Below are 26,254 nucleotides of genomic sequence, written 5' to 3' on the forward strand. Positions count from 1 at the left end.
ACTAGAATCAATGTTTAATGTATTCATTAATGATCTGAAAAAGCAAGTAAAGAAGGAGGTGATCAGATTTGCAAATGAATTATTCAAAATAGTTAAAACATGAGTGGATTGAGAGGAATTGCTGGCCCACCTAAGGAGACTGGGGAACGAGGTATCTTAATATGAACAGTTACAAAGTGATGCACAGAGGCAAGGCTGGGAAAAACCTGGCTGACTAAAACTTGGAACCTGAGACCTGCTTCCGGGTATATGAGCCAGGGGTGGGAGGAACTGAACCGAGTGGCAGGCCAGAAGGATGAATTGGGACTAGAAAGAGCAGCAGCTACTGTGGTTGAGGAGTAGCCTCAGATATGTAGCAGCAGCCTCAGCCCAGGGCTGAAAGGAAGAGCAACCAGTGAGGCAGGCAGGAGCTGTGGCAGCCCTGAGCCTGGCGGGAGGGTCCAGTCTGTAAGAATTAAAAAAAATAAAAAATAATTCTGTTAATACCCCAGAGCAGCCCAGATGCATGGGTTTTCATCCCTACCAGCAGATGGAGACAGAGAAGAAAAACTGTATTGACACCATGCTACATGGCAGTATTTCTCTGTTGTCAGCAGATGGTAGAGTTGCTAAACCTGCAATAGGATTTTGGAGATGAAGATTACTCCCAAGGGTCTTAGGTCCTGTTTTAGGGCCATCTCCCTGGTAGATTTAGGGCAAGCAGGGGCCATAGCTCTTCTTTGGCTTCTGCCTGGATCTTCAGGAGGATTTGATAACCAGTGGTGCTGGCTTCCTCCTTCCTGTGGAAGCTCCAAAATGAGTCGCGTTTTGCACAAGGCAGTATCAGCAAATTCTGAATAGTGTGCATTTGGCTTGGTAAATGGTAAATCTTAAGCAGATTTTGAAACATATACAGAAAGTGGGTAGTCAACTAAGAAATGTATTACCTATGATTAAAACCAGAAACATCATCAACCTGATATTAATAATATGGAGAAGATCACACATGCACTTAAACCACATTTTTAGCTTTCAGAAGGAAGGAAGGCTTATTAGATTGCTGTCTGTGTGTGTCCTAGTGCCCCACGCATAAGAACTCCCCAATAATAATTGTTTGGTGTCCTATAGCACTGCAGTGTCTAACATTGTTTTACCACCTACTTTCTGAAGGAGAGGAGGCTTATAAAATCTACCAAATTTTGAGAACTCTGATGGGGGTGGTTTTATTCTTTTTTTTCTTTTTTTCAGATTCATGCATATGCATGGATCATGGATGTCCCAGAAAGTCAGCTCCATTAGTTCTGGTTGAAAAATTCTAATGAGAATACATGGGCCTCTTACTATAAGAAGGCTGCAGTGACCTAATTGAGAAGAAAAATTGCTGACTTGTCATTTTTCTAGTTTACTTACCCGTGCAAGTGTTGCATGCATCTCAGTTCAATTGAACCTGACGGTTATTTAACTGTGTTTAATGTAAACAATGTTAGAAATTTGGAAGGAAATCTAGAAGCTCCCCCCCCCAGAACTAAAAGGAGCCTTCCCAAGTCTGCAGATATGCATGGATATGAAAAAACCACACTTCTCTCAGTCCTCAAGTCCATCATGATGTGTCCTAAAAATGTGGTAGATCTTATAAACTTTCTGTCTTTCAGTAAGTAGGCAATAAAGGAATGTTAGACGCTGCAGTGCTCAAAGTGAAATATTCATTCTGTCTGGTGGTTGCTACATTTGGAGCCCTGCACATCAGTTCCTTGCTGACTCATTTTCCTTCTGATCCCTCCCCAGGATGCTGTAGATCACATTGAACGGCATGCAGAAGATGATAGCAAGATGAACACATGAATAAGCCTTTCATCTCCCACATTGGGAAGCCGATCAGAGCTACTCCATGCATTAATCATCTGTTGCTTATCTATCTCCTTTTCCTTTCTTCTCCTTGACTCAGGAGAAAAAGGACTGGTGGAGATGCGGTCACCTTACTGTAGACACATTGTGTTCAGAAAATAGTAGAGGTGAAGTGACTTTTTGATGCTTGGAAAAAATGGCATAATTGGGCATAGAGAATCCAAACCTCTGCCCCCGGTAGATGCATGTTCTCTGGTTTTCCGCCAGTAATGTAATACTTTGTCCAGTAACTTGGAGAAAAGTAAGCAGAACCAGTTTCAAAAGCTTCTTGCCATTGGCACAGAATGGAAGGTCAAATTCTTTTGAAAACAGGTCCTAGAAGTGTTACCAAGTTCAAAATGTGCTGGCCTTAGGTAAAGGCAGGTCCTGTTGCTGCCTTTACTCTTTTATGCTCTTTGTGTTGCTTCAGATTAAAATCTCTTAACTCAGACATCCTTCTTACCCAGAATTCAAGCTGCCTATTTCCAATACCCATTCTGGTTGCAGTGCTACTGAGAAAAATGAAACCAAAGGGCCCTAATAATTATGGAGCGAGAGGGCTGGAATGTATGAGCTACAAAGCAGTTCATGAATTTATGGAACCAGTAATGTGTGCTCAGTATAGTACATGCACTGGATGCAGATTTTATCATACAGCAGACTGTCACTAGGGGTTTTAAGCCCTGAGGGAAAGACGATTCAAGTAGCAGCAAAGACAAGGATACAATTACTGGCCATGCCAAACATTCACCTGTGACAATTATAACACATCGATATAATTTTGTTTTAACATCAGAGTAGCTCTGGCGGCCTTGGATCTCTCTAGATTTGGGTTGCCAAATTGCATGTAGTGTGAGATCTTTACACAGTAACTTAAGTGTTGCCCTATATTAACTCAGTGGATGAAGTGGTTGGTGAATGCCATTTTACTGGGCACATGACCCTTTATTAATTCATGTAATGCCTTTCATCCAAAACAGGGTCCGAACTTGGTTTACAGTTCAGTACTATAGAAACTATACCTGCAGCTGTATTTGGGGACATGGACCTTATCGCTACCAATTTTAATATCTTCCAAAGTGGGAGGGAAGAATGAACAATGTTACCCAACCCAGAGCTTGGTAACCTCAGCCATAGAGATAAAGTGGCTTGCACTGGATCCCACATAGTCAGTAGAGGGCAAGATCTCAACTCTTGAGTATCAGTAGCAATCCCTACTGTAAAATCACTTTCTCCTGGGTTTATTTAATCTGGATTTCCTGTTGCTGTCATGTCAAACTCGTTTAGGAGATGTGCAGCAAGAAAATGAAAAGCCTTCCAGTGTCAGATGGCCCAGTGTTGTCATGGCCAAGTGAAATCTGGGTTTTCCAGATCCCAGAATATTACCCAGAGGGTAAAGCTGCAAATGAATTTTCAGGGGATAGTAAAATAAAGCAGATTTGAGTAGACCCGGTAATTCTCACACTTACCCTTCCTCCTCCAAGTTGTGTAGCTCTCCCAGGCAGCCACTGATTATGATGGTGTTTTGTGTTTTTGTTTCTTTTTATTGGTTTTATTTTTCTTTATTAGTTTCTTTACAGAGCTCTTGCAGAGGAAGCAAAAGTTACACTTTGGGCTTTTCCTCCCATTCAGAGCTTCTGTCATTGGGCTGAGAGTCACTCAGGAGGCTGCTGTTTACTTGGTGAGGTGGGACTCGGGAACCCTGGGATTGTCTCTTCATTTTGGGGATATGATTAAACCATGACATGGCATAGAATGGTTTTATTGGATTCTTCCATGTCTAATTTTACTCCTAAAATAGACGAGCTACCTGGAAGGGGTACTAACAACATGAGCTTCTCAGGTTTCGTCTGAATCCGTAACTGCCTTTCAGAGTAACAAACAGGATGTCAAAAATACCTACAGTATCTGACTGTAATCCACTTTGAAGTGCCGAAAGGTGGAGTTTTAATTTCATAAAATAAAATCAACCTACAGGGTTGAGAGCTCTGGCCCTACTTTCTCGCTTGTTTGTCTGTGTTCACCCTATCTCTTGTATCCTAAATTACAGGCGACTGAGCAGGAGCAAACCCTATTGATGAAAAGAAGTGTGTTTTTGTCCTCTTGTATTTGGAGATTTTTCATTATTTCCCCAATAATTAAGAAATTGCCACATTTTTACTGCATTTGTCCATAACTTTTGAATCAGAAGGATTCCTTTTTAAAATGTTTTTTTCTTGTTGATTTCTGGGTTTTTCTTAAATATATTTTTTTGGGGTGTAATTTTTTTCTCAAGTGAATGTATAAGAAAAGACCATAAAGAGACCCGTAAGCTGCTTTGTGCTTTTTTTTTTTTTCTCTGAATATCTGTAGTGCACGAGTCCAGTGTTTCTTTAGCTGTGAAATTGGCTGGATTGGTGTGGTAGTTTTCAGGCTTTCCCTTTTGTGTGTAGTGCACTGTCATGGTTCCTGGATTTAATGGGTTTGTGCAGTTCCTTCTAGGAAGAGCAGGTGCAGGGGACAGCCCTCCAGCGCTAGCCGTTACCCTCGGAAAGCGAAAGACAGTAATGCAGAGGAAGAATCCGGAGGAGCAGCTGAGTTTGATGACGTGCAGGAGCAGAGCGATATGCTAAGAGTGTTTCCAGGAGTATAAGCGCCTGTGCCATGACAAGGGGTCTGAGAGTGGGGTATGTGTGTGTGCCTGAATTTGGGCTGATTTAGTAATTTTGTTTTTGGTAAGGTTCTCTGTTGTACCTCCTGAAAGGTTTTCTTTTGTCGCTTTGATAAGTGGTGACAACTTTAGTTTCTCTTGGGAAAATGTGTGAAAGGTGTTACATCACAGTGTGTTTGCGTATCATGAGAGTGCGGTTTCTACCAATCATGTATGTATGTTTCTATTTAATTACACTTTTTTTGTTGATTTGAGAGTGGGTGCAAGTTTTTTGTTTTTTTTTTTTGTTTTGTTTTTTTTAGTTTGAGTTGTAAAAGCCTTTGACTCTTGTTTTCTTTAGGAAGATGAGATGTAGAGCTGAACAGAGAAAGGCAGAGAGCTCGCACACAATCCAGCAACAACGTTGTATTTTAGCAGAAAATCCCTCTTGCAGGGTAAAAAATGAGAAAATTTTGGAAATTAATAGGAAAAACGTTTGGAAGCTTGAGAAGCCCGAGAATTTCTCGACAAGTTTTTGAGCCTTTCCCTTTTCTAAGCTCTTCATGACATAATTATGTACTAAAGAGAGAGTCTTATCTTCCGGATACTCTTAGTTTATTTTTGAAGGCAAAAGGGTTGGGTTATGAAGGCTGTCGACACTGGGTTTGCCAGTGTCAGTATGTACAGTGCATAACCTGAAGGTGTAGGTTTCTGCTGATGATGTTGCTGCTCTGTGTAAAACCTGGAGCAGACTGGAGAACGTCTTATATTTCCTTTTGGAATATAGTGTGTCCATTTTAACTCAGTCAGTGGGAAGAGACTGCACAACATGAGCATGTTATGCCAAATTTTTTTGTTTTCTTTCTTGCAAGACTGTACTCAAGGCAGGAGATAGCAGTGAGGTAGCAGTGCACTGGATTTTCTTTGTTTTATTTCTCTTTTGGATGTGAAGTTTTATCTGCCGATTAGCATTCTACCTGTGGTTTGCAATAAGTTTTTTGTTTTTTTTTTTTCCATTGTAGCTTATGCAGTATTGCATTTTTACATCTTGCCTATGTAGTTGTTACATGAGTCAGTTTAAGATGGATGTTGGAGCCTCATAATAGTTTAGGTTGAATACCTTCTGGAAGAGAATTTGTCTTGTATTTGGAGGAAGGGAATTTGATGGCAGGAATTGAATTCAGTAAGGTTCCTTCTCCCCCTTCCCCAGGCACAGTATGTTAGAGTGCTTTCAGTTTAACCACATGCTTCTCAAGCAAATAGAACACAACAGCTGAGACTCCACCTAAGAGAAGTGGACAGCTTCTCGCTCCTGCATGTTCTCTCAGCCACCCTCCTCGTTTCTTGTTTGCTATTGTTTTGGAAGGGAATCCTCTCATGAATACTGGGACATTTCAATATGTATTTTTATGTTTTCAAAATTCAGCCCCAAAGTATTTTTAGATTTGATTTAATAGTTTTTGACTATTTAAAAAAAACAAAAAAAAACCCCCAGCATTGCAATTCTCCATAAATGTTGCAATGGTTCATGATTTTTCATTCAAATAAAAGGATCCAAAGTACCTTAGGTAAAGTTTTTAATGGATATCATATGCAAAACAACCTAATCTAAGCTTTTATCTGTGATTTTAGAAATCACATTTATAATAGAATATGCTTATAAAGACCTCATAACTGCGTGATAATGTGTGTGTAGCTTATATCACACACTGTTTTAATCATAGGTCAAACCATTGTTTATTACATCCTGCAAATTAAATAGAAAAATTTCCACTTTATTTTTTATGCAGATAAAATCACAGGTAAAAACCTATAGGTTTTTTTTGCATATCATGGTGTTTCTAATCACACTGACCTACAAGTAGCTGAGGGTAATAAATCTCTTCTGTGTTCGGGGGGGATTACAGGATTTTCCCCATCCCCATCTTTGTACAGCTGTCCTCTGCATAAGTGCTTCTGAACCCCCAGGCTGTGTTCTTCTGACTGGGGATCCAGATGTTAGGCAGGCCTTGTCTGAGATCAGTTCCATCCTTCTCCATGACTTGCCAGGCTTTAGAGGAAGAGGCTTTCTTATTGTTTTCTTTTTATTGAAAGAATAGAAATTTCCATACAATGCATATTCAAAATATAAGAAAAACAATACAAACCAAAACAAATACGACACCAGCTAGACAATGTACAGACAATTTTACACAAGTAATGACATTTAAAACAGTACAGCCACCTGCAGTTTATGCAAGTATAACCTGAAGCAGATGTAAAAATCAAATAACTATGCAGTCATTAAACATTCTATGACAAACTCCATCCCACCCAAAAAAAACCTTCCAAGCCCCAATCCCAAAGAGATTGGGGCTTGGATTTAAAAGCAAAGAAAGAAAAAAGGAAAGGCCTAAACTCAGTAGCCAGCCCTGAAACTGAATTTTCAGAAATAAAACTGGCCCAGTGACAGCATGACAGAGATGATTATACCCTCTTTTCAAAATGGGAAAAGACTGTCCAAATGGTATCAAAGATATGCTCCTCGTCATCCAATGGAAAAACTCTGTAGCTGCAATATTTTCAACTTTTTGCATCAAATTTTATATCAAGATGGAGGGCGTTCATTTTTACATTTTCTCATCACGATTACTCTTGCAGCTACCAACAGATGTTGAAGTAATTGCTTCACAGGGGCATTGTTTTTTTTTTACATCTTCACCCAGCAAAAAGACTGATGGGGATAAAGTCAGCTCTAATTTTGGTGATGGAATTGTGTATCTCAGCCCAAAATGTTTTGATAGAGGCAATCCTACCAAATGTGAAAAAGGGAAATATCCTTTCTGCAGTTATGCCTGCAAATTGGAGAAACAGAGGCATAACATTTACTAATCCTAACAGGTTAGATATGACCTTAGCAAGATCTTCAACTGTGTATTCACCAAGCTCAGGGAAATATCTCCAAATCGGTGGCCAAAACCCTTGTTATCCTGCTCCCCCCCAAAACTTGTTCCCAACCCTTCATCTAGTGATGAGAAGGGGCAAGCAAAATCCTAGCCAAAACTCTATATGAATGTAAAATGAAACCCTTATGACCCATTTGATGGAAGCAGCTTTCTGACATTGGTTGTCGCCCACATGCTACTGTGATGTTTATCAAACCTGTGCCTCCTTTTTTTAGTTATATAAAAAAAAATAGGCCAATGGCCAAAACATGTCTCTCTCAAAATACGAGTTAGTACATGCTAAACAATTTGGTCTTTTTCTTTTCATAAAAAAATGGTAAACTCCTTCTTTTGCATGATTCTAAACAGAATTATACCCTTTTGCTTATATTACTTCTTTATTGGTTATTTCTGAAAACATTTCGGGCATTTCTGTTTGCAGTTTTAGTATTTCAGAATAATCCAGTTGAAGGGAGGGAAGAAAGATTTGTACAAGTTTATCTTCCAGTACAGTTTACTTGGCTCCTCCACTAACTTCTGAATAAGAGCCAACAGCAAGTTGATTGCAGAGATGCAGGATAACTACCCAGAATGAGGGAGAGAGGAGGAGGGTGTTTATAACTTTAAAATGCCATGTTCCCAGAGCACGCGTGTTTAACTGAACCTAAGCAGCAGCTTAAACGTAGTATAAAAGTGCACCTCTGTATTCTCTAAATATTCCATATTCTGCAAATGTTTAACCTGATGTAAATTAAACATTTTTAAGCCATTCCTTGTTACAAATTGAACTGCTTATGTGTGCCAGTCACTGTCTTGAATAATTTACATTAGATCAAAATCCTGTACTGTTAGGACTGCATGAGACAGAACATCTGTATAGGAGTAAAGTTCAGAGTTGTTTTTCAAGACGGCATGTTACCTTAAGAATGAATTGAGCAATGAACAGGGTTCTGACTTAAGAAAGTGAGTAGGGACAATAATCATTGAGTGCTTTTTCAGATACTGAACATCTTAATCCATTCTGGTGCTCAAACCAGTTTTTGCCCTCTCTCCCACCAGCCAGTTGAGCTTTCAGGATATCCCTAATGAATATGCATGAGATGTATTTGCTTCTATTAGAGGCAGTGCATGCAAACATCTCATGCATATTCATTAAGAATAACCTGAAAACCTGACTGGTCATGGAGGGGGAGCAGAGAGTCTAAGACCCAGTGTGAGTGCTACTGCTGTAATTCATATTAGAAGGAGCTGCAGGTATTTAATGTGTATGGATCATGTTGCAACACAAACTCAACCTTTCCTCCATTATGATACAAAGCTGTGAACTTCATTAACACAATGTTTGTAAAGCAAACAAAAGAGCAAAAAATAAATGACTTTATTCTGTGTTTTCTATTTCTTGCTGAGCCTTCTTGGGTGACATGGATTACAAATATCTTGTAATTAGGACAAAACTTGGTGACATGTAGTTTATAGTATACACACTGGCTATTCTGAATCATTAAAAAAGGAATGAATAAACAAAGTATTTCATGATCACAATTAGACACAAGTGAATGTCAGCAATGAAGCTATATATTTTTGCTTAATAGCACACTCATCTGTACCTCACACTTCCATTGCTAGTGTGTCTGATTCCTACCACTGCAAAGTTTTGAAGACCTAATGAAAAAAAAGTTGTTTCTATGATCATATTAAAATGTCACTTTTATGCGAAAGGGCTCTTCTGCTTGTGGGCAATTTGTATACATCGTAGCCTGCGCTATAAAGCTCATAATGCAGGTGTTCAGAGAAGAAAATACGGAGTGATGAGTAGTTGAATTTAAATATAGCAGCAAAACACATGAAAGGAACCAAATAATTTCCTAGTGTGTAGCCAGATGGACTCGGGACCAATGGGTATTGTGCTCTCCTGATAGAAGATGGAAGATGGAGTCAGATTTCAAAACTGGTGTCACTCTACATATACCCGTGCAGGTAGCTTAGCTCTTCAGTATTTCTCAGTCTCCTAAGCAGATGCGGACACTATCCCACATAGAATAGTGTTAGCAATTACAAAATACAACAAGAAGAAAATTTACCTTAAGAAGACGAGCCCCGCTCTCTTGTGGTGATACCTGACGGTCCCTCCCTCAGTCAAGAATTCCTGAGGTGATTTCTGAGATCCCTAAGAGGTAAGCCTTGGTCCAGCAGCCGGCTCCTGGCGTGGACGTAGCCCACAGTGTGGCTGAAAGGCAGCAGGTGCAGAATCGAGCACGACGGTGAAGGTAATTCCCTCTTCCCCCACAGCCGGAGACCGCCCGGCACATGACCGGGAAACGCCGAAACCAGGTAAGATAGAAACCTTCTCTTAAGTCTCCAGTCTCCAAAGCTCGAATAGCCGCACAGATCCCTTCTTCCGTCGAACGTCTTAAAAAAAAAATTGGGTTGAGCTGCTCGACCTTGAGCTAGTCCCTGATCCTGTGCAAGGGTCCACGCACATGGAGACCCTCCGGGGGGGGGGGCGCCATCTTTCCCCCTTGGCTGCCCCATTGTTCGCACATCCGAGCCGTGCGCACAACTGAGTCATGTGCACAGTGGCGCACACATCGGAGTTGGGCGCACAAAATTCATAGCCCGCGTGCACAACGTGCGCATCCTGAGCGCATAACCTCTGTGCACATGGAACCCACAAACAAGCGTCTCCACATGCACATCTACATGCACAGCCGAGTTTTAAGCCGGATACACGTACAAACCATGGCACCGCCGGCCAAAAGGGCCAAGGGCCAAGCCCTCTGCCCAGCCTGCCACCTGAGAGCTGCGCAACCTGAAGTGGACTCCTGCCTATGCCAGCAGTGCGAAGAGGTCCAGGGGGAACCAAAGCAAGGCCCCCTACAGCCAGTACAGGGATCTGGATCCACTGATGATAGTACCCCAGACCTATGTATCTCTAACTCTGGGCCCCCACAGGCAGGCACCTCTGTGTCCTCCACCACAACCCCACTGGGGATTAACATGGACCCAGGGCCCTTCTCCTGGGTGGAATTTTTCAAAGGGCTGCAAACCTTTATCCAGGCTCAACCAGCCCCTGCCGTTTCCCAGCCTCAACCCCTGCCGGAAGCACAAGACCTTCCCAGCACCTCCAGGGCTCATCGAGAAATGCCCCTCCTAACCAAGAACCTTGGAGATACAGATACCTCGGATGCCAAGACCGACTTCCTGGAGGAAGTAGAAATCTCCCCCAGGGATGGAGCCATACCATGCTGTGTTTCTTCCTCAAAGATTAATTACCAGCACTCATGTCCCATACTCTGAAGATGTTGGGCATTCCAGGTGCGGACCCCACAGCGGAACCAAAGATGAACCCCATTCTGGTGTCCCTCTGTCAGGCCTCATGCTATTTTCCTATGTAGGAAGCCATCCGGCAACTGATTGACCTGGAATGGAATGCCCCAGAGGCCATCTTCAAAGGAGGGACGCACCTTAGAAGTCATACCCCCTGGAACCCACGGCCAAGGAACTCTTACGTTTCCCAAAAGTGGATGCTATGGTCTCACAATTTCTAAGCGTATGACTATCCCCATCGAGGGAGGAGCGGCACTGAAGGATGCCCAGGACAGACGTCTGGAATCCATCCTCAAACAGTCCTTTGATGTAGCAGCAATGACCCTGCAGATTGCTTCCTGCTGTGCCGTGGTGGCACGATCCTGCTTGTCCTCTCCAGAAATGCAAACACGTCCAGTGAAATAATGGAGCCTGCGGTTTCCTTCCTCATGGATGCCACATCAGACCTAGTGCGCACCTCAGCCAGGGGCATCATCTCGCCAGTGGCAGCCAGAAGACAACTATGGCTACAAAACTGGTCAGCCGATGTGACCTCCAAAGCGAACCTCACGAGAATGCCTTTTAAAGGATCTCTCTTGTTCGGAAGCGAATTGGAAAAGTTAGCCAACAAATGGGGCGAATCTCCAGTACCTCGACTACTGGAAGATAGGAACAAGAGAAGACAGTGCTCCCCCCCCCCCCCCCCCCCCCGAAGGAACAAGGGCAGAGGAGCACAGCGCTTTAGACCTTACAGGAACACACACTACCAAGCACCTCACCCCTCAGGAAGGTCTCAGTCCTTTCGGAACAAACACGCCAAGATGGGAGCAGGCTCAGGGATAGGTCCCAGTGTTCCCCACGATGAGAAACAGCAGACCCAGCCACAGGAAGAAGACATAGGGGGCAGACTTACCCTCTTCTACCAAAGATGGGTCGAGATAACATCGGACAAGTGGGTCCTAACTATCATTCAAGAAGGATACTCGCTGGAATTCCACAGCATTCCTAGAGACAAATTTATGAAATCACCATGCCACTCCCACTCCAAGAGGACGGCAGTGGAAACAACATTAGCAAGACTACTCAGCCTAAAGGCGATAACCCTGATGTCCATGCCCCAACAAATTAATAACCACTATTCCATCTATTTATCATCCCCAAGAAGGAACGTTCCGGCCCATCCTAGACCTCAAGACAGTCAACCGTTACCTGAGGGTACCACACTTTCACATGGAGACCCTATGCTCTGTCATAAAGGCAGTACATCCGGGAGAATTCCGAATCTGTATAGATCTATCCGAAGCCTATCTTCACATCCTGGTCCATTGGGATCATCAGCGCTTCCTGCACTTTGCGATACTGGGCTAGCATTACCAATTCCGGGCGCTACCTTTCGGTCTACCTACCGCCCCCAAAACCTTCACCAAGATCATGGTGGTAGTGGCGGCAACACTGAGAAAAGAAGGAATCCTGGTACATCCTTAGCTGGATGATTGGCTGATCAGGGCAAAGTCACCGGAGGAGAGTCGTCAGGCAACCACCAGGGTCAAGATCCTGCTGCAGGAACTCGGGTGGGTTGTCAACACAGCCAAGAGCTCCCTACAGCCCTCCCAGTCACTAGAGTACCTGGGAGTCCGATTTGACACCAAACAGGACAAGGTCTTCCTTCCCCCTCCAAGGAGAAGGAAACTGTTGGCTCAGCTGCGAAAACTGCTGGCCTATGCTCGCCCCAAGGTATGGGACTACCTTCAGATCCTCGACCTCATGACGTCAACCCTGGAAGTCGTTCCGTGGGCAAGGGCCCACATGCAACCATTACAGCTCTCCCTACTGTCACGATGGAATCCAACGTCCCAGAACTACTCCATCCACCTCCTGCTACCAGCAGAGCTTCAATGGTGGCTACAGGAAGACCACCTGAGCAAAGGAGTAAACCTATCCCTACCAAACTGGACCTTGCTCACCATGGATGCAAGCCTGCGAGGGTGGGGAGCCCACTGTCAGGGCCTGACGGCCCAGGGACAATGAAACAAGGAAGAGGGGGAATGGAACATAATCTGCCTGGAAGCTCGAGCAGTCAGGCTAGCCTGCCTATGATTCGGTCACAGACTCTGGGGCGAGGCAGCAGAGTCATGTCCGACAATGCCACAACTGTGGCCTACATCAACCGCCAGGGAGGAACCAAGAGCTAGCAGGTGTCCCTGGAAATAGACCCTCTCATGGTGTGGGCAGAACTAAACCTGTAAGGGATTTCAGCTTCCCACATAGCGGGAAAAGATGTCTCTGCGGACTACCTCAGCAGAGAGAGCCTAGACCCAAGGGAATGGACGCTGTCGACCACAGCCTTCCAACTAATAGTAAATCGCTGGGGACTCCCAGCCATGGACCTTCTGGCAGCCCGTTCCAACGCCTAAGTTCCCAAGTTCTTCAGCCGCAGACGAGAACCACAGTCCTGGGGAATCGACACTGTCGTCCATACCTGGCCATAGGAAGCTCTACTGTATGCCTTCCCTCCATGGCCACTAATGGGCAGGGTCATCTGCAAGATAGAACACCACAGGGGACTAGTCCTAGTGGCCCCGGACTGGCCAAGAAGACCATGGTACGCAGACATGCAAAGATTACTTGTGGGGAACCCTCTGTGCCTACCTCCACACAGGGACCTTCTCTGACAGGGTCCGATCCTCCACGAAGATCCGACTCGATTCTCTCTTAGGATCTGGAGAGGATTCGAATCCTGGTGCGAGGACCGTGGGCTCCTTCCACGAACAGTCAAAATCCCCATGATCCTGGAATTCCTGCAGGATGGCTTGACGAAAGGGCTTTCCCTCAACTCTCTCAAGGTTCAAGTTGCCGCCCTGGTCTGTTTCAGAGCCAAAGTGGAGGGCATCAGACTATCGACCCATCCAGATGTCTCTCGCTTCCTGAAAGGGGTCAAACAAATCCGACCACCCCTAAAGTGGGCGGTGCCTCTATGGAATCTCAATCTACTACTAGACTTCCTAGCGGGAACTTCCATCAGACCAACATGCGGCCTGTCACTTCAGCTCCTGACACAGGGACCTTCTCTGACAGGATTGGACCCTGTCAGAGAAGGTCCCTGTGTGGAGGTAGGCACAGAGGGTTCCCCACAAGTAATCTTTGCATGTCTGCATACCATGGTCTTCTTGGCCAGTCCGGGGCCACTAGGAGGACTAGTCCCCTGTGGTGTTCTATCTTGCAGATGACCCTGCCCATTAGTGGCCATGGAGGGAAGGCATAAGGTAGAGCTTCCTGCGGCCAGGTCTGGACGACAGTGTCTATTCCCCAGGACTGTGGTTCTCGTCTGCGGCTGAAGAACTTGGGAACTTAGGCGTTGGAACGGGTTGCCAGAAGGTCCATGGCTGGGAGTCCCCTCCTTCTTGGTGGCAATATGTTCAGCTCATAGCATTTCCGAACTTCAAGTGCTATCTTGTCGGGAACCGTTCCTTAGGTTCACACCCAGAGCCATACAGCTGCGCACTGTCCCCTCCTTTCTACTGAAAGTGGTTTCTCAGTTTCACCTGAACCAAACCATATCACTACCATCTCCGGACTCGGAAGACTCACGCCTCCTTTGCCATCTTAATGTCGGCAGACTCCTAGTCCGATACCTGGAAAGATCGGAACCTATACGAAAGACGGACCACCTATTCGTCCTTCACAGCAGGAAGAAACAAGGGGAAGCGGCCTCGCGGGCCACCATAGCCCGCTGGATCAAAGAAGTAATCAAGGCAGCTTACGGAGAGGCAGGGAAGCCCTTGCCTCTATCAGTTAAAGCTCATTCGACGAGGGCCCAGGCAGTATCCTGGGCAGAAACCAAGCTGCTGTTGCCCACCGAGATCTGTCGAGCAGCGACATGGTCCTCCATACACACCTTCTCCAGGTTCTACTGCCTGGATGTCCAGGCACGGGAGGACACAGCCTATGCAAGGGCAGTACTAAGTGGGCCATGGGAAGCCTCCAGCCCTGTCCGGGGCTGGAGGCTTCATGCTAGGAAATGGAGAAATTACTTACCTGATAATTTCGTTTTCCTTAGTGTAGACAGATGGACTCAGCATCCCGCCCACGGCTGCCCCACAATTCAAGAACCTCTGGTAACAAACCTACGGGCCGATACAGTAAAGTTCGCGGGAAAGCAGATGAACGCCCGCTTTCCCGCCGCGCGCACCGGCCCTTCCCTGGTGCGCGCGATTCTGTATTTAAATTAGGTGACGTGGGGAAAAGGAGGCGCTAGGGACACTAGCGCTTTCCTAGCGCCTCTTTTTGACAGGAGCGGCGGCTGTCAGTGGGTTTGACAGCCGACGCTCAATTTTGCCGGTGTCTGTTCTCGAGCCCGCTGACAGCCACGGGCTCGGAAACCGGATGCCGGCAAAATTGAGCGTCGGTTTTCGGCCCGACAGCCGCGGGCTGAATTCAAATTTTATTTTATTTTTTTACTTTTTCGGGACCTCCGACTTAATATCGCTATGATATTAAGTCGGAGGGTGCACAGAAAAGCAGTTTTTACTGCTTTTCTGTGCACTTTCCCGGTGCCGGTGCACTTTCCCGGTGCTGGAAGAAATTAGCGCCGACTTTGGGTCGGCGCTACTTTCCGTATCCCGCGCGCATACCTAATAGGGCCATCAACATGCATTTGCATGTTGAAGGCGCTATTAGGGGCCGCGGGTTGGACGCGTGTTTTCCTCCCCTTACTGAATAAGGGGTAAGGGAAAACGCACGTCCAAGAGCAGGCTAACAGTGCGCTCCGTCGGAGCGCACTGTACTGTATCGGCCTGCTAGAGACTAAAACAAGAACGGGTAAGCCATGTATTACCTCTAGTGCAGGACACCCACAGTTTGCCAGGTATCGGCATTAATCGGTTGAGTGCACTGGTGGTCTCGTTTTGAAAATCAGTTGAACCAGTCCTAGTTAATCAAGTTGTCAAGAGACACATATATCCACAATTGCTTTTCGAGGAGAATACTGAAGAGCTAAGCTTCCTGCACGGGTATTTGTAGGCTGACGTCAGCTTTGAAATCTGACTCCGTCTCCCATCTGCTATCAGGAGTACACTATACCAATTGGTCCTGAGTCCATCTGGCTACACTAAGGAAAACGAAATTATCAGGTAAGTAACTTTTCCAATTGTAGTTCTCCAAGTTCAGAAAGCAACACTGTCTTCATGTTAACAAGAGTGAGCTAGGAGATTATTTGACCAGAGCAAAGTGTAAAAAAGACAGCCCAGCATTCTGGTAGTTTCGATTGTATGTATATTTATTGCACCAGATCAGCACAACATTGTAATGTTTACGTGCAACTCTGGTGAGAAATGCATGCGCTTCCTGTCAACTGTGGTGAGTCCAAAATAATACTTAGGTAGGGAACATATCACATAGTTATTTTGTGAGGTTTGTAACCGTTTCAATTTCCTGGAAATGATTTGTAGTATGACCAGCTGGGGAGGTCACAAGAAACAGACAAATCAGTTCTGGGGTTTCAACTCTTGCTTTAAAGATTTTTTTTCTGTCAGAGAGTTATGGGATCACGCTTAAATTAAAGTGTGTCATGGAGATAAAATCTCCAGTTATATCCTGTCCCTTTTCCCTACCTTCCCTCCCAACCGTTTGTTTCATCCATCTGCATTGAAAAACAGCTCCTAAGAATTTCTTCCTAATACATAACATTGCCTATGGTGATTAGCTCACATGAGGTTATGTTGCAGGATTCAAGTGTCAGAGAGTAGCTTTAGTAGCTGCCTTTCCTTACTAGACCACTGGACTCCTTTGTTTTTGTCTTCTATGAATCATTGCCAGGTGCTGAAAGGAGAATCTTCCAACAAAAATAGACAAACAATGGATCCAACTATAAGCACATTTATTACTTTATTTATTTATTTTTAACTTTTATATACCGACATTCCTGTATAAAATACAAATCACACCGGTTTACAATAAAACATAACTTAATACAACTTTCTTCCAAAATGCAATCCTATCATCAACCAATTATTAGTCACCTTACATTTAAAGCTTAAACTATCAGTGTCTAAGAATTGGTGTCAAGAAAACTGTTCAGAACTGCTCTATATTTGCTGTTTCAGCATTATGGATCAGATAGTGGTTTTGCTTTCACAGGAGGGAGCTGATATAAACCCAAAGATGTCTTTATATGCCATCCCCATCAGATAGGTTTGTTTCCTATTAAAACACATTTATGGTGCTGTGAGGTTTGGGAATATGGTTTTATCTCCTCAAGATCTGTTAAGTACCCCCAAGTAACCCAAATTGACTGCTGTTGGAGATGGGATGTCAGGCTTGATGGAATTTTCCTGAGTGTGGAGAAAAGCTAAGTAGTTAGCAAGCATTGTTATTTCTACCAGACAGGCCGATACAGTACAGTGCGCTCCAATGGAGCGCACTGTTAGCCTGTCGTCGTACGCGCGTTTTCCCTTACCCCTTATTCAGTAAGGGGCGGAAAACGCGCGTCCAACCCGCCGAACCTAATAGCGTCCTCAACATGCAAATGCATGTTGATGGCCCTATTAGTTATTCGTGCGCGATTCAGAAAGTAAAATATGTAGCCAAGCCGCACATTTTACTTTCAGAAATTAGCGCCTACCCAAAGGTGTAGGCGCTAATTTCTTCCGGCACCGGGAAAGTGCACAGAAAAGCAGTAAAAACTGTTTTTCTGTGCACCCCTCCGACTTAATATCATGTCGATATTAAGTCGGAGGTCCCGAAAAGTAAAAAAAGTTTAAAGAAAAGAAAAAATTGGAGGTCGGCCGGCGGCTGTCGGGTCGAAAACCGGACGCTCAATTTTGCCGGTGTCCGGTTTCCAAGCCCGTGGCTGTCGGCGGGCTCAAGAACTGACGCCAGCAAAATTGAGCGTCTGCTGTCAAACTCGCTGACAGCCGCCGCTCTGGGCTAAAAGGAGGCGCTATGGACGCGCTAGTGTCCCTAGCGCCTCCTTTTGCCTGTTTCTACCACACCACCTAATTTGAATACTGAATCGCGCGCATCGGCGAAGCGGGCATTTGCCCGCTCTCCCGGGGACTTTACTGTATTGGCCTGATTGTAAGAAAAGTCAGATGAAAAATAGGTCATCTTTGCCAAATTCATTTCTCTTGTACTTAAGACACATGCCTCTGTTTTCTTCTCTATAGTGTACAGCTATCTTGTTTTCCTACTGAATTTTGGGCTTGGGAAAGGTACTAAGGTAACTGGAAACAACAATCCTCCACTTATCCAAACTAGCACGTTTACGATACACTATACTCAGGGCCGGTGCAAAGGTATTGGGCACCCTAGGCGACTCTTGTGCTGCCGCTGCCCCCCCCCCCCCCCCCCCCTCAGACGCGCCCCCACGTGTTTTGGCGCTGTGTGCTTCTCAGGGCCGCGAGCAGCTCGGGGCCCTGAGAAGCACACAGTCTCTATTTCTGTTTACTGTGAGAGGGATAGGCCCTGCTTGCGGCACCACATGGCTGCTCTTTGGCGCCCCCCTACGGCTCGGCACCCTAGGCGACTGCCGAAGTTCGCCTAATGGAAGTGTTGGCCCTGACTATACTACAATCAGAAACTGACTGCTTCATCCCAATCTTAGACAGCACACCCCTCTGAAGCTAAGATGGTAGTTTAAATCATATGCCTGTTTAGTCCTGCTGAAACTAACAACTTAGGTGAGATTTATGGTGCTGGAGTTAACTGGCTTGAGACCATCATCTTATTCCATGCATGCCTTACAGTTACATAACTAAGGCTTTTTCTATGTCTGTGACAATTCACTGAACCATGCAATTCACTTTTGTGAACTACTCCCCAGAAAAAAAATCAGATCAGGGCCTTTTCTACCATTATCCACCCTATTATTGAGTTCCCATTTTGTCAGTTTTCCGAACAGTTTGCCACAGAAAAGTCACTCCCACCTGATACTCTGATTCAGACCAGCAGTGGGCTCTGCTCTCATCACTTCACATCATTAAGAGTCTCCAGAGCTGGCTCTTAAACCTGTAGGCACTCCTTTCTGAAAACAGGTGTAATCATGCATGCCTTCTCTTTCTAGCTTCATGAGTCAGGCGGGTGGTAATTAATGGACAGTATGCAGGGTCTTGATAGCTGGGCCCCACTTTGAGTAGTGTACACAGTACCTCATTATCTTTCTTCTTTGAATCCTTCCAGTCTCTGTCTTATCCCCAGGCTGAGTGAGACAGAGAGCGTGTGCACTGAGCAATGGATAATATGAGTAGGAGCTGCAGTGGAAAAGCTTTGGCAGCCATATACTGTATAGCAGCCAAAATATCTGAACTGGCTGCATCACAATGATTTCTTCCTTCTGCACTTGCAAACAGAGGGAACTGGTCTATTGTGATGGGTTCATGTGTGTCTCCATACCCCTCTCCCTTTTGTGTTAAACTTTTTGGCAGAGAGAATTGTGGGGCTTTTAGTGTTTTCCTAGCTCTGTTGACCATATGAGTTTTCTCCATGCCTGCAGTGCCTGTCCCATGGAGGCTGATACACCACACATTTTCATTAATGTAGGTGTGCTTTGAGCTTGAAGAGGTTGGGAAACACCACCTTATATGTTTTCCCAGATTTGGGCAACTACTGCTAGGTTTCTAGTGAAAGATATTACAAATAGGGCTGTATCCTATTCAGTTAGCCAGTCCTTAAGGCTACTGGCAAGGTTACTTTGCCTTTACTGATTTACATGTAAGGGTAGCTTTGACTTGGATTATTGGTATAAGGCTTGTCATATGGGCCAGAAAAAGCCACATGCTGGGCATGCTCAGTGTGCCTAGTCAATTTTCTGCAGCGGGCTCCATCTGATGATGTCACCCATGTGTGAGGATTAACATCCTGCTGTCCTCCGAGAACATTTGTTTCCTAGCATGTAGCCAGATGGACTCAGGACCAATGGGTATAGTGTACTCCTGATAGCAGATGGGAGATGGAGTCAGATTTCAAAGCTGACATCAGCCTACATATGACCGTGCAGTGCTTAGCTCTTCAGTATTTCTCCGTCTCTTAAAGCAGATAGGGACACTTCCACACTCTAGAAGAGTGTTAGCAATTTTAAAACAAAAAAGAAAGAAAATTTACCTCAAGAAGATGAGCCCCGCTCTCCTGCGGTGATACATAAGGCTCCCTCCCCCAGTTGAGAATTCCTGAGGTGATTTCCGAGATCCCTCAAAGGCAAGCCTCGGTCCGGTAGCCGGCTCCCGGCGTGGGCTTAGCCCCCAGGGCAGCTGAGAGGCAATGGGTGTTGAATCGAGCGCAGCAGTGAAGGTAATTCCCTCTCCCCCCGCAGCCGGAGACCGCCCGGCACGAGACTGGGAAACGCCGAGACCAGGTAAGGTAGAAAACCTCTTCTAAGACTCCGGTCTCCGAGGCTCGATTAGCTGCACAGATCGTCCCTTCCGGCATCTGTAAAATCGGATTGAGCAGCTCCGTCTGGGCTAGACCCCAATCCGGTGCGAGGGTCCACACATGTGGAGACCCTCCGGGGGGGGGGGGGGGTTGCCATCTTGTCCGCGTGGTCGCCAGTGCCATTTCCCCCCTTTGATCGCCGTATTGCCCGCTCAACAACTGTGTGCACAAACAACTTGTGCGCACAATGGCACACACAATGGTGCCGGGCGCATAGCGGCCCGCACAAACGGCCTGAGTGCACAGACAGGCCTGCGCACAGCGGCGTGCTCATCTTAGCCAGGTGCACAAAGCAGTTGCCTACGTGCACATCTTGCGCATCCAGCACTTACATCATTGGCGCACCTGGAGAGCACAACTAAGCCTCCCGGCATGCATACCATCGTGCACGGACGAGTTTTGAAGCACTCCATGCGCACAAATCATGGCACTGCCGGCCAAGAAGGCCAAGGGACAAGCCCTCTGCCCAGCCTTCCACCTGAGAGCTGTGCAACCTGAAGTGGCCTCCACCCTATGCCAGAAGTGCAAAGAGGCTCAGGGGGAACCTAAGCAAGGCCCCCCACAGCCAATAGAGGGATCTGGTTCCACTAATGATAGTACCCCGGATCTCTGTATCTCCGACTCGGCGCCTACACAAGAAGGCACCTTGGGGGCCTCCACCATAACCTCGCCTGGATTCAGTATGGACCCAGGGACTTTTTCCTGGGTGGAATTCTTCAAAGGGCTGCAAACCTTTTCCAAGCACAATTGGTACCACCTGCAACACAGCCCCAGTCTTCACCAGAAGCACAAGACCTCCCAAGCACCTCTCAGACCTCTCGAGATGTGCCCCACCTAGGCAAGAGCCTCCCTACAGGGGAAACAGACACCTTGGGGGACTCCCTGGAGGAAGGGGAAATTCCTCCAGGGATGGAACCATACCGAACAATGCTGTTATTCTTCTCCAAAGACAAATTACCAGCTCTCGTGTCTCTGATCCTGAAGACACTGGCCATTCCAGGCACGGGTACCACAGCGGAACCAAAGACTAACCCTGTTTTGGTGTCCCTTCGCCAGGCCTCATACTATTTCCCAATGTTGCAGGCCGTACAACAACTGATTGACCTAGAATGGAATGCCCCGGAGGCCAGCTTCAAATGGAATAGAAGCCCTATACCTCCTGGAACCCACGGCCAAGGAACTCCTACGGTTCCCAAAATTGGACGCCATGGTCTGTGCAATCTCTAAGCGCACAACCATTCTGGTCGAAGGAGGAGCAGCACTCAAGGATGCCCAGGACAGACATCAGGAAGCCATCCTTAAACGGTCTTTAATGACCCTGCAAATCACTTCCTGCTGCGCCGTAACACGTGCCTGCTTGCTTCTCTCCAGAGACGCAACCATGTCCGGTAAAACATTAGAACCGGCGATATCCTTCCTCACGGATGCGACCTCAGACCTAGTGTGCACCTCAGCCAGGGGCGTCTCCTCCATAGTGGCAGCCAGAAGACAACTATAGCTCCGAAATTGGTCAGCCGACGCGACCTCCAAAGCGAACCTCACGAGAATGCCCTTTAAAGGATCCCTCTTGTTCGGAAGCGAACTGGAGAAGTTAGCCAACAAATGGGGCGAATCTCCAGTACCTCGTAGAGATGAGCTTCGTTTTTCTGGCTCGGGTCAGGCGCTTCGTGGGAAAACTTGATTTCCCACGGATTGTTTTTCTCCAAAAATGAAACTGGAACCTGAACCCAAAACCGGAAAAACGAATAAAAATAAAATAAACACGAATCGGAAAAAAAACCCACACCAACCCTTCACATTTACTTTCTTATAACCCCCCCACCATCCCGATCCCTCCCCAAGACTTACTAAAAATCCCTGGTGGTCCAGCGGGGTCCTGCGAGCGATCTCTCCCTCCATGCCATCGGGTTGTCGGGCCTGCTACGACTCAAAATGGCACCCATAGCCTTGCCCTTACGATGTCACAGGGGCTACCGGTGCCATTGGTCAGCCCCTGTCACATGGTAGGAGAAATGTGACAGGGGCTGACCAATGGCACCGGTAGCCCCTGTGACATCGTAAGGGCAAGGCTATCGGCACCATTTTGAATCATAGCAGGCCCGACAGCTTGACGGCATGGAGGGAGAGATCACTCGCAGGACCCCGCTGGACCTCCAGGAGCTTTTAGTAAGTCTTGGGGAGGGGGTGTAAGAAAGTAAAATTGAAGGGTTGGGTGGATTTTTTTTGTTTTTTTTTAATAAATGTGCCCCTCCCCTGGCACTAACCTAAAACACAAAATTTCCCTGAAGCTTAGGGAAAATCTGTTTCGTGGTTCAGGTCCCCCCAAACCAAAACGAATTAGGCAATTTCATGATAAACGAATGCACATATCTAGTACCTCGTCTACCGGAGGACAGGAACAAAAGAAACCAGCACTCCTCCCCCCGAAGAACCAAAGGCAGAGGACCCCAGTGCTTCAGACCATACAAGAACACATACTACCAAGCACCTCGCCCCGCAGGCAGGGCCCAGTCCTTTCGGAACAGACACAAAAAGAGGGGAGCAAACTCAGGCACAGGCTCCAGCCGCACCCCACAATGAGAATCAGCAAACCCATCCATAGGAAAAAGTCATAGGGGGCAGACTTACCCTCTTCTACCAAAGATGGGTCGAGATAACGTCAGACAAGTGGGTCCTAACCATCATTCATGAGGGATACTATCTGGACTTCCACAGCATCCCTCCAGACAAATTTGTGAGATCACCATGCCACTCCCTCTCCAAGAGGACAGCCGTGGAAACCACACTAGCAAAACTACTCAGCCTAAAGGCGATATCCCCGGTGCCCACGCACCAACAAAATGCTGGTCACTATTCCATCTATTTTATCGTTCCCAAAAAGGAAGGAACCTTCTGGCCCATCCTGGACCTCAAGACCGTCAATCGTTACCTGAGGGTACCATACTTCCGCATGGAAACCCTACGCTCAGTCATAAGGGCAGAACAGCCGGGAGAATTCCTGACTTCACTGGATTTATCCAAAGCCTATCTCCACATCCCGGTCCATCACGACTATCAACGATTCCAACACTTTGCAATACTGGACCATCATTACCAGTTCCGGGCGCTACCCTTCAGACTAGCTACCGCCCCTCGGACTTTCACCAAAATCATGGTGGTAGTGGTGGCAACACTGAGGAAAGAAGGAATCCTCGTTCACCCTTAGCTGGACAATTGGCTGATCAGGGCAAAATCTCCAGAGGAAAGTCACTAGGCGACCACCAGAGTCAAGAATCTACTGCAGAATCTCGGGTGGGCAGTCAACACAGCCAAGAGCTGCCTGCAGCCCTCCCAATCGCTAGAGTACCTGGGAGTCCGGTTTGACACCAAACAAGACAAGGTTGTCCTTCCCCCTCCAAGAGAAGGAAACTGATGGGCCAGCTACGAAAACTGTTGAACTATGCTCACCCCAAGGTATGGTACTACCTCCAAGTCCTCGGCCTCATGACATCAACCCTGGAAGTCATTCCATGGGCAAGGGCCCACATGCTCCCACTGCAACGTTCCCTACTGTCATGTTGGAACCCGACATCTCAGAACTACTCCATTCACCTCCAGCTACCAGCAGAGGTTCAGACCCAGCTCGAATGGTGGCTACAGGAGGACCATCTGAGCAAGAGTCTTACTGACTATCCCCACCGAACTGGATCTTGCTCACCATGGATGCAAGCCTGCGAGGGTGGGGAGCCCACTGTCAGGAACTGACAGCTCAAGGACAATGGGACAAGGAAGAGGCAGGGTGGAACATAAACCAGCTGGAAGCCCGACCTGTCAGACTAGCCTGTCTACAATTCAGCCACAGACTCGGGGGCGAGTCTGTCAGAGTCATGTCAGACAATGCCACTACAGTTGCCTACATCAACTGCCAGGGAGGAACCAGAAGCCAACAGGTGTCCCTGGAGATAGGCCCCCTCATGGTGTGGGCGGAAACAAACCTGCAAGGCATCTCAGCCTCACACATCATGGGAAAATACGTCTCTGCGGACTACCTCAGCAGAGAGAGTCTAGACCAGGGGAATGACACTGTCGACCACAGTCTTTCAGTTGATAGTAAACCACTGGGGAACCCCAGCCATGGATCTACTGGCAACCCGGTCCAATGCCCAAGTTCCCAAGTTCTTCAGCTGCAGACGAGAACCACAATCTTGGGGAATCGACGCCCTCGTCCAGACCTGGCCACAGGAAGACCTGCTGTACGCCCTTCCCCCCATGGCTACTACTGGGCAGGATCATCCGCAAGATAGAACACCACAGGGGACTAGTACTTCTAGTGGCCCTGAACTGGCCAAGAAGGCCATGGTACGCAGAGATGCGAAGACTTCTTGCGGGGAACCCTCTGTGCATACCTCCACACAGGGACCTGCTCAGGCAAGGACCGATCCTCCACGAAGACCCGACGCGATTCTCTCTTACGGTCTGGCCCTTGAGAGGACTCGCCTGAAGAAAAGCGGATGCTCTAAGGCAGTGATTGACACTTTACTTCGAGCACGCAAGTTCTCCACATCACTAGCTTACATACGAATATGGAGAGTATTTGAAACCTGGTGTGAGGACCGTGAGATCCTTCCGCGGACAGTCAAAATTCCCAAGATCCTGGAATTTCTGCAGGACAGCTTGAACAAGGGGCTGTCCCTCAAATCCCTCAAGGTTCAAGTGGCCGCGCTGGCCTGCTTCAGAGACAAGGTGGATGGCATCAGCCTATAAACCGATCCAGATGTTTCCCACTTTGAGAGGGGTCAAACAAATCCGACCACCCTTAAAGTGGCCGCTGCCCCTATGGAAACTCAATCTGGTACTAGACTTCTTAGCGGGAAGTTCCTTCAGACCAACGCGCGGTCTGTCACTATGGCTCCTGACCATGAAGACTGCATTCCTGGTTGCAGTATGTTCAGTCCACCGCATCTCCGAGCTTCAAGCACTATCCTGTCTGGAACCATTCCTCAGGTTCACACTGGGATCCATACAGCTATGCACTGTCCCCTCCTTTCTACCGAAAGTGGTTTCTCAGTTTCATCTAAACCAGATGAACACAAGGATTCAGAAGACTCACACCTTCTTCGCCATCTAAATGTCAGCAGACTCCTAGTCCGATACCTGGAAAGATCGGAATCAGTGCGAAAGACGGACCACCTATTCGTCCTTCACAGCGGAAAGAAACAGGGGAAGCGGCCTCGCAGGCAACTAAAGCCAGCTGGATCAAAGACGTAATCAAGGCGGCCTACGTAGAGGCAGGGAAGCCTCCACCTCTACAAGTCAAGGTCCATTCTACAAAGGGCCAGGCTGTGTCCTGGGCGGAAACCAAGATACTGTCGCCTGCCAAGATCTGTTGGGCAGCAACGTGGTCCTCCATACACAATTTCTCCAGGTTCTACCACCTGGATGTCCAGGCCCGGGAGGACACAACCTTTGCAAGGGTAGTACTACGTGGGCCAAGGGCTTCCTCCTGCCCTGTTCAGGAGTAGCTTTTGTACATCCCATTGGTCCTGAGTCCATCTGGCTACACGCTAGGACATGGAGAAATTACTTACCTGATAATTTCGTTTTTCTTAGTGTAGACAGATGGACTCAGCATCCCGCTCATGGCTGCCGGAATCCGGAAAACTCGGGTGACAAACACTGAGAACAAGACAAGCATGGGTAAGCCAGGTATTACTCCTAGTTCAAGACACCTTAGTTACCGGGTGTTGGCGTTATGCGGTTGAGTGCACTGGTGGTCTCCAATTTGGAAATCAGTTGAACCAGTCCTAATTAATCAAGTTAACCAAGTTAATCAAGTTATTAGAGCACACATATATCCACAATTGCTTTTCGAGGAGAATACTGAATAGTTAAGCTTCCTGCACTGGTATATGTAGGCTGACGTCAGCTTTGAAATCTGACTCCGTCTCCCATCTGCTATCAGGAGTACACTATACCCATTGGTCCTGAGTCCATTTGTCTACACTAAGGAAAATGAAATTATCAGGTAAGTAATTTCTTCATTACAGGTAAGCAACTCTGTGTAGTCTACCAATGCTCTTGGACAGCATCAGCCCTTGTTTATGAATATGGAGAGCTTAGAAAAGGCCTA

At 46.7% G+C, this 26,254-nt stretch overlaps 2 protein-coding genes across 7 annotated transcripts in view; one reads left to right on the plus strand and one right to left on the minus strand.

Annotated features, from left to right (window-relative positions):
- ZNF106 (zinc finger protein 106) overlaps positions 1-8,811 on the plus strand; it is a 152,236-nt gene extending 143,425 nt beyond the window's left edge. For all 4 annotated transcript variants that reach the window (XM_029598621.1, XM_029598624.1, XM_029598623.1 and 1 more), the window contains one exon: positions 1,765-8,811. In XM_029598621.1, the coding sequence (XP_029454481.1) occupies positions 1,765-1,821 (57 nt within the window). In that variant the 3' untranslated portion in view covers positions 1,822-8,811. The remainder of the gene's footprint in view (positions 1-1,764) is intronic.
- The window catches only part of CAPN3 (calpain 3), a 238,611-nt gene that overhangs the window by 17,429 nt on the left and 194,928 nt on the right, over positions 1-26,254 (minus strand). The gene's annotated exons all lie outside the window — the stretch shown is intronic.

This window comes from Rhinatrema bivittatum, chromosome 4, assembly GCF_901001135.1.
Source record: "Rhinatrema bivittatum chromosome 4, aRhiBiv1.1, whole genome shotgun sequence".
Taxonomy (NCBI): domain Eukaryota; kingdom Metazoa; phylum Chordata; class Amphibia; order Gymnophiona; family Rhinatrematidae; genus Rhinatrema; species Rhinatrema bivittatum.